The sequence below is a fragment of the Ostrea edulis genome, chromosome 2 (assembly GCF_947568905.1).
Source record: "Ostrea edulis chromosome 2, xbOstEdul1.1, whole genome shotgun sequence".
Lineage (NCBI taxonomy): Eukaryota > Metazoa > Mollusca > Bivalvia > Ostreida > Ostreidae > Ostrea > Ostrea edulis.
In genome coordinates, this window is record NC_079165.1 from 103704327 (window position 1) to 103712564 (window position 8238).

The 8238-nt window shown below is 34.8% G+C and overlaps 1 protein-coding gene across 1 annotated transcript; it reads left to right on the forward strand.

Annotated features, from left to right (window-relative positions):
- Window positions 1–6175: 6175 nt before the first annotated feature.
- Window positions 6176–7907, forward strand: LOC125681306 (probable G-protein coupled receptor No18). The gene has a single exon (XM_048921331.2). The coding sequence runs from the start codon at window positions 6483–6485 to the stop codon at window positions 7680–7682; it is 1200 nt and encodes a 399-aa protein (XP_048777288.2). The 5' UTR covers window positions 6176–6482; the 3' UTR covers window positions 7683–7907.
- Window positions 7908–8238: the final 331 nt, after the last annotated feature.

Consider the following 8238-nt stretch of genomic DNA (forward strand, 5'->3'; position numbering starts at 1 on the left):
CCCCCCCCCCCCCCCTTCTAAAACGATGTTACGTGCTTAGCTGTCTATCTCCCTCTTAGTCAAAAATAAAATAAATACATGCTATATATACTGCAACATCATTGGATTTACTGGATAATTCTTCGATTTCACCTTCATAATGCATGTTAATGCAAGCGGACTATCTAGGCATTTTTCTCCATCTTCGCTAGCCAAGATTCTTCGTCCACGAAGGCACAGTTGACCCACAACCCATTGCTAGCGGATATAATATGAATTTTACCCCCGTATTATGTTACAACTGACCAAAAACCTAGTACATTTGTTTTACAACTTTCATTCAGAAGAGGCGCAAGTTTGTGAGTCACTGAATAAACGAGAAAACCTCTGCATTTTTATTTCAATCGTTGTCAACTCTATACTTTGTGATATTTCAAGACTACATGTACTCAATTCAATTTATTGGATCTCATCACCATTATGCAATGGTATACAAAAATATAAAGACAAAAAGTTGTTATATATACATTTAGTAAATAATACATGCGTGTAATAAAGTATTTATCAAGTTAGAAAAAAACGTGTCATTATTAATGTGAAGTATGGACATTCTAGGTAGAGGAGCACATTTTATTTTATTATTTTCTTAATGAAAGTACGGAGTTTTCTAACGGTTTGTTTAAAAGTAAATATATTTTTAATATTTATTTGTTTAGGTGATAAAAATTTGATTCTTTCCTCACACTGCATCACAGGTGAGTACATAATGAAATTCATCTCCAATGTAAACATGTACAAGTATATAGCTGACCTTAAAGGACACATCGCCTGTTTTGAAACTTTTTAATTTTTTCAGCAAAATTAATTCATTTCATACCTAAAACTACTTTACATGTGTTTTAAATGAAACAGTTTGTGTAGTTTTCGAGTTTGAAAGCGATGAAATTCAAATCTTGCGATATGCATATTTTCTTCGATATTTTACGCGCCATTATCTATTCCTAATTACAATGAAAACCCTACGTTAAAAATAAGCCACTGCTTATAGTACACATCTTTGAACTGCTATTTATCAAATTGAAATTACTGGCATGTGATTGTCGTTGTTCATGACCCTTCTTTTATTTGGTGAAATTGTGCTGCACGTGTCGAGAAACAATGTACCGACGAGTGGTAGGAATAACACAGGTGTTCATATACAGGATGTCGAGAATTTGGGCGTTTCATAAAAAGGTGTGAACGTCTGCAGGGAAGTCTACATACGGATATGTACCGAAAACACCAACGTATCATTAAACAACAATTGCAAGAATTGAATGATTGATAGCAAATTTCTAAATAATTAATGGGGTGGGGGCATGCATGCTGGCCTAGCGAAAAGGTTTTTTGGGTGAATCATTTCGGAAATTATTTCTTAGTTTTATCACACGGAGGTACACGGTGGCATCGACGGAGGTACAGGTGACATCCTCCGTGAACTTCAATGTCTATCTTGCGCGGAAAAAGGGACTCCAACGGTGCCGACAATTTTAAAGGTCCACCGTGTTTGGGGCAAATTTGTTACACCGCGTTGCGTGGAACACGCATAAAACTCGTGTCGTGTACTGCAGGGCCGTAACTGCCGATGAGGCAGACGAGGCAACTGCCTCGTCTGATTTTTTGGCAAAAAAGAAAATAAAATTATATAAATGTTATATTATAGGATATATGTTTAAAATGAAGACAAGCACCTTTGTCTTTGACACCATATTACGATTCTTTACATAGTACAAATGAAACACAAACATGATAAATTGGGATTTAAAAAGTGTCATTTTCAGTCGTAAAGTCAATCGGCGGCCCCCAATCCCCTGCCTCCCCTGATTTAGAACCCTACTTACGGCCCTGTACTGTATATGTATAAAGACGTCAAAATACTTCTCTCTCTCTCTCTCTCTCTCTCTCTCTCTCTCTCTCTCTCTCAACTGATTCGATACGCAAGAGCTCGTTCTGCGTATGGTCAGCTTTAAAATCAAGGCAAGCCACTGAAAAACAAGTTGATGGTACAAGGGCGGCCGCTTCGACATTCTCGTTTAAAGTGGAAGAAATTTAGTGCTTCTTTTATCGTTTCGTACATTTTTCTAAACAAGATACCACGATATACTGATGCCCCCTTCATTAAGTACCGTTAGCGTAATTGGCTTTTAATTTCAATATCAACATTAGCAAGAAGAAAACAATCTTAAACAGCTTACAACATTTTGAAATTTCAGACTCTTATATATTATTATTGATTTTTTTTAAAATGTTAATACTCAGCCCCATCATAAATATCACAATTAAAATTATATTGCTGGAAAAGGCAACGTGATGAGGAGAGATTGTTTTCTTCCACTGCCGGAGAAATAAATGACAAAATCTTTTGATTTCTTGAATTACTTATTGGGAGAACTTAATTTTTTCCAAAACCCCTTGAAATTTGCGTAATTTTTAATTTTACCTTATAAAAAATGATAGAAAATAGTACAAATGACTAAATAGGAGACATATTTCAATGCCTATAAAATATGTAAAATCCATATCACTTTCATCCACCTTAGAAAAAATGAACGAAATTGCCCCAGTGCGTGTTTTCAATTTTTTTAAAAATATTTTGTAAACTTAAGAATATTCCTAAACATGTAAAACTTATACGGTACCAATTTTGATGCACCAGAGTTTAAAGCTAAATATAGCCAAAAACAGCGTGCCAAAAAAGTGGAGCCAAATTCGTCCAAGGATAAGAGCTATGCATGAGGGAGATAATCCTTAATTTTGAAATGAATTTCTAAATTTTATAACAGCAATGAAATATACATCCGTATTTTCAAGCTAGTAACGAAGTATTTAGCTACTGGGCTGTAGAGACCCTCGGGGACTAACAGTCCACCAGCAGAGGCCTCGACCCAGGGGTTAATTAATTTATTAATTTTACCTTATAAAAAATGATAGAACATAGTACAAATGACTAAATAGGAAACATATTTCAATGCCTATAAAATATGTAAAATCCAGGAGCTTCCGGGGGCGAAGGGGACCCACTGGGGGCCTCAAGGCGGCCCCCAGCCTCATAAAATGCCCCCCCCCCCCCGTAATCGCAATTCCTGGACCCGCCCTTGGCCTTTATATCAAATATGAAATTCTTCTTTATTTCTTCGTCTGCGCAAGTGATACTTTAATCAAAGAAAGATGGCGATTATAGCTACAGATTATCACTACAGATTATAACCATCTCATCACAATGACTTTACTGTGCTATTTTATCAAAACAAGTCAACCTATGTGTAATAAACAGTGCATTTTTATTTTTTTTTTATTGTTTTACGCCCCTTTTGAGAATTTTTAACTCAGGTTGAGACATCAATAAAGTCTACCTTTAGGTAAATTGTCATGCATGGCGCTAAAAGTGGAAGCGATTGGGGTTTTCCTTTTTATGGTCATATTTTAAAGACTTGTTTAGAATGATACAATGCTATTTTGATCTTTTCGATTGAAAAACTTTCCCATTTACCTTAAATGAAGAAATGCAGATTTAGTGAAAAGCAATTTTAACAAATATTTAATATTTGCTAGGTTCCAACCACAATACTGAACGACAGTATTGATCTACCCTGCTATGAGTTCCAATTCTTTTCAGATTTGGTATGAAGCATCTTTGGTACATGGGGGGACATGAATTGTCAATTTTAGGACTATTTCACCCCTGGGGCTTTAGAGGTGGGGCAAAAACTATCAAAAATTGATCAATTGTGAAAAATCTTTTCCTCTATAACCGCACATGTATAAGAGAAACTAAATGCATAATGATGTAAAACAGGAAGACCTCTACCAAATTTGTAAATTTCATGATGCCCGGGGTAGGGGTTCTGACACCAGGGCGGGACCAAACTTGGTATATAGTGTTTATGTGTAAAACGCTTAAATAACACCTTTATCGTTATTGATACTAAATTAAAACAAAATGTAAATATCTAGAAAGAGTGGGTAGTACTTTATCAGAATTGTAAAAATTTAAGGATTTCTGCACCCTGGGGCCTTAGGGGTGCACCGGCAAATACTGCCAAAAATGAAAAAATTTCAAAACTCTTCTTCCCTATGCCTGTATATCTTTAACAAAAACTAAAAACTAAATGCATTCTGATATAGCACAGTAAGGCCTCTACCAAAACTTTCAGCATCGATCCTCGGGGTAGAGATTCTGACTCCAGAGTGAGGCCAATATTGGTATGTATAATGTATATTTCCTAAACATATACATAATATCTGTTTCAATTCTATTGATACTAAATTGAAACTAATGGGTATTAAGATGATGCAGGTAATTCTTTACCAAAGTTGTAAATTTCATGATCCTAAGAGTTTGGTTTCAGGGTGGTACCAAAATAAGTAGAATGATTTGAAGGACTTCTTTAAGGTTGCTGATACTGTATAAAATCTAAAGGCATATTTAGGAATAGCTGAAAAGGATGAACAAAAAATGGTGAATTTCTCAACTCCGGGGTTTTGATCAAGGATTAGTTCAAATTTGTCATATCATTTAATATTCAATGCATACATTATATTATGTAAAGGCTTTCATCAGTGTATGTACTTTTAAGAGAATTAAAGTTTAAAGAACACATCTCGTTTTGTACTGTTGCTGAACATTAGAATTTAGCCTAGATTATTCAGAACAGGATTTTTTCTACATTTCATTACACTTCGGACTAGTGATACTTTTAAGTAGTACTCAGGTGGCCGATAAAGCCTGTGGGCCTCTTGTTTCGTATACCAAGTGCAGAAAGGTCATTATCTATTTTCAATCTTCTAGCATTGAACTTTTTCTATATCTTTAGTGTTAGAAGACATGAGTGCGTATTTATTTGGTGCAGTGGTTGAATTGTGATGCTTATTTTGTGTTGACACCACCAGCATATCAAGTTTATCTGAATAAATCGTTAGATTACATTTTAACTGCAAAAAGGTGAAGTTTAACACACTGTAGCTCAATAACTAACACTATGATCAAGATATTTCCATTGGAATTTTATAATTATCTCTCAGTGTAGTAATAAAAACTATATACTTCCCAAAAATGTGACAACTCTGTCAAATCAGGAGCGAACAAGTTTTAGAGTACGTTAGAAAAAAATGGCATTCGATTTATATTATAATTAGGGTATCGTAACATAGAGTTGAATCACGGGAGTTGACGAATAGGGAAAAAAAAGAAATGCTTTTTAAAAAAATATTACTTTAAGTGGACTTATACTTTGAACGTTAAAGTCACGACGGGCCTGTCCTAAAGTTTCATTACAAATCTTCATTTGGAAAAGCAACAAATTTTGGAAAACTCACATTGAAATATACTTTTAAGCATAATTTCATTAAGAGAAGTATATTTGTTCCACTCGCATGTCTTACTACACAAAATCGGAAAACACTCATTGAGGTCAAGTTGAAGCGACTATTTTATCATCAAATGAAAGAGATCTTAAGGAGTTACAGCCACAATTTGATCAGAAAATTCGTTACTGCATTGCTGTCTTTCTTTGTTTAAAAATTAATTTTGCATGCTTTACGTCCCATCAATAATTTTTCACTCATATTGAGACGTCACCAGCTGTAGGTGAAGTACTACAAAGTTAGACATATGTTTATTTCTACAAAATCACATTCAATGGGGGAAGGTCAGCACTTCTAACATTTTACTTATTCTTAATGTTTAGTAAAAAAAAAAAAAAAAAAAACCTTTCTCCGAGGAATATGTTGATTCGAGGTGGAAATCGTAGATCTAGAGTTTTTCTTTTAATTACAATCGACAAATGTATATTTCTCATATACCAAAAGGAGATTTATATTTCTGCATCATATGTGTTTTCTTGTTAACAAATGTGATCCTTTTTCCCTGTCAGTTTTAGATCTAAGAATGGTTTTTTTATGCTACTTTGTATTCCTTCAGGAGTTATGAGATTGGTCACTGTTCGTTATGTTCATCCTTTCATGCTACAGATTATCACCATTTCATCACAATGCCTCACTGTGCTATTTTATCAAAACAAGTCAACCTTTGTGTAATAAACAGTGGATTTTTTTTATTGTTCTCCGCCCCTTTTAAGAATATTTAATTCATGTTCAGACACCACTACCTTTAGGGAGATTATCATCCATGACGCTAAAGGCGGAAGCGATTGGGATTTTCCGTTTTATGATTATATTTTAAAGACCTGTTTAGAATGATACAATGCCATTTTGATCTTTTGGATTGAAAAACTTTCCCATTTACCTTAAATGAAGAAATGCAGTTTTAGTGAAAAGCAATTTCAGCAAATATTTAATACATGCTAGATTCCAAGCACAATACTGAACAACAGTATTGAGCTACCCTACTCTCAACTAAACTATAAATTTTCATTATTGTGTTGAAAGGAAATCAGCCCTATTCGTATCAAATAGAAGGGGAAACTATTTGAAGCAGGAAGCTCTTATTACAAAGTAACGACGAAATGGAGAACAGTACGTATTTATCAGAGAAATTGGACAAATGGAATAGTGAACTAGCCAGTGGTCTAACCCCGAATAATGTGATTTTGTCTCTGTATATTGTAACAAGTTTGTTGGGAAATTCTACAGTGATTCTGATTTATGGATTTAAGATGAGAGGAAACAAGGAGGAGAGGTACTTTATTCCATTCCTTGCTATGGCGGATATATGGGCTTCCTTGGTTTGCGCTTCTTTCGGAATCGCTCTCAACATGATGCAGGCCGAGTTTAACAACACGCACCTGTGTAAAGTCTGGTGGTTCTTCGCGGCGTTCACTACTTTTACGTCCATCTTCTTCCTTTTGATCATTGCCGTACACAGGTATCTCAAAGTCTGTAGACCTCTTGGAAAACAAATGACCCTCAAATGGAAAAGATTTGCTTTAGGTTTGGGTTTGTTTGTAGCATTTATACATGCTGTACCTATGGTTCATTTTTATGGATCCGTTCCCTTTCCTAATGATGAGGGGGGGATCGTTGGTCAACGGTGTAGCAGACTAAAAACCACCAACAAAACAGGGTCTTTGATCTTTGGAGGAGTCATAGTTCTCATAATAGTTGTATGCATTGTTACGCTAATTTGTCTCTATGCCAAAATTGGATACACTATTCTTGCACACTTTAAATTTTCTAAATCCCCATGCAAAGTTGATACCAGTTCGGACGTAGAAAAACATAGCAAGAATAATCCCTCTCAGGTTACAATTCCAAGCAGCAACGGCCCCCTTAGTGACACAGAAAATGGAATCTGCGAAACGAACAACACTGAATTGTCCGAATCGTTACCTCCTCAAACGTCTACAAAGACAACAGGGAAAACCCTTAAAACAGATACAAAACTTGAAGGAAAAGTGAATCCTTGCAAGTCAAGTGCAAAGCGGAGGAAAGAAAGAAACAACCAGAGAATTGTACACAAATTCACTCTGATGTTTATGCTCATCACGATAATCTTCCTCCTTTGTTACATCCCAAAGGTTATCATTATGTTACAAGAGGCCAGGAACCCGAAGTTCTGGGAGGAGTTTTCAGATTCTGCTAGAGCTGGCGTGCTGTTTGTGTATAGGATGTACATCATAAACAATATTACTAATCCAATCATTTATGCATTCCTGGACGAGCAGTTTGCTAAAGAAATCAAGACGTTGATTAAAGTTTGTAAATAAGAAAGTGCAATTGGGTCATTATTACATTGTTTTGTAAAATATGATATTTTTTAGACTTGTATGAAATAAGGAATCTATTTGACGTCACACAACAGTGTCTCCATCCTATTGTATGTCATCATATTTCCAAGTAACTACATATATACATATGCATGGAAGTAATTGTACAGAATATTCCATTCTCAATTCTTTTGTGAAAAGAATATATTATTTATCTCTGCTTAATATTGTAACTTCTTATTTTTATACCCTGATATTTTGGTCGATATCTCTGTCTTTACGTGAATTTAAATTTGGTCATTATTCTTGTACTATTGTGTGTCCACGATTTTAACCTATACTTGGTTAACTGAATAATTGGTGTAAGTTCAAATCTATCAAAATAGCACATACGGTCCGGACCATAGTTAGTCGAAAACATAATTTGTTAGATTATGCATGTTTACTTAAAAACATGTACAGCATTATAAGCATTTATTCATTTTTCTACTTTGTGTCCCATTCGAATATTGTTGAATCATATAGAGATGTCACTTGATTAAAATGGAGTTCCAAA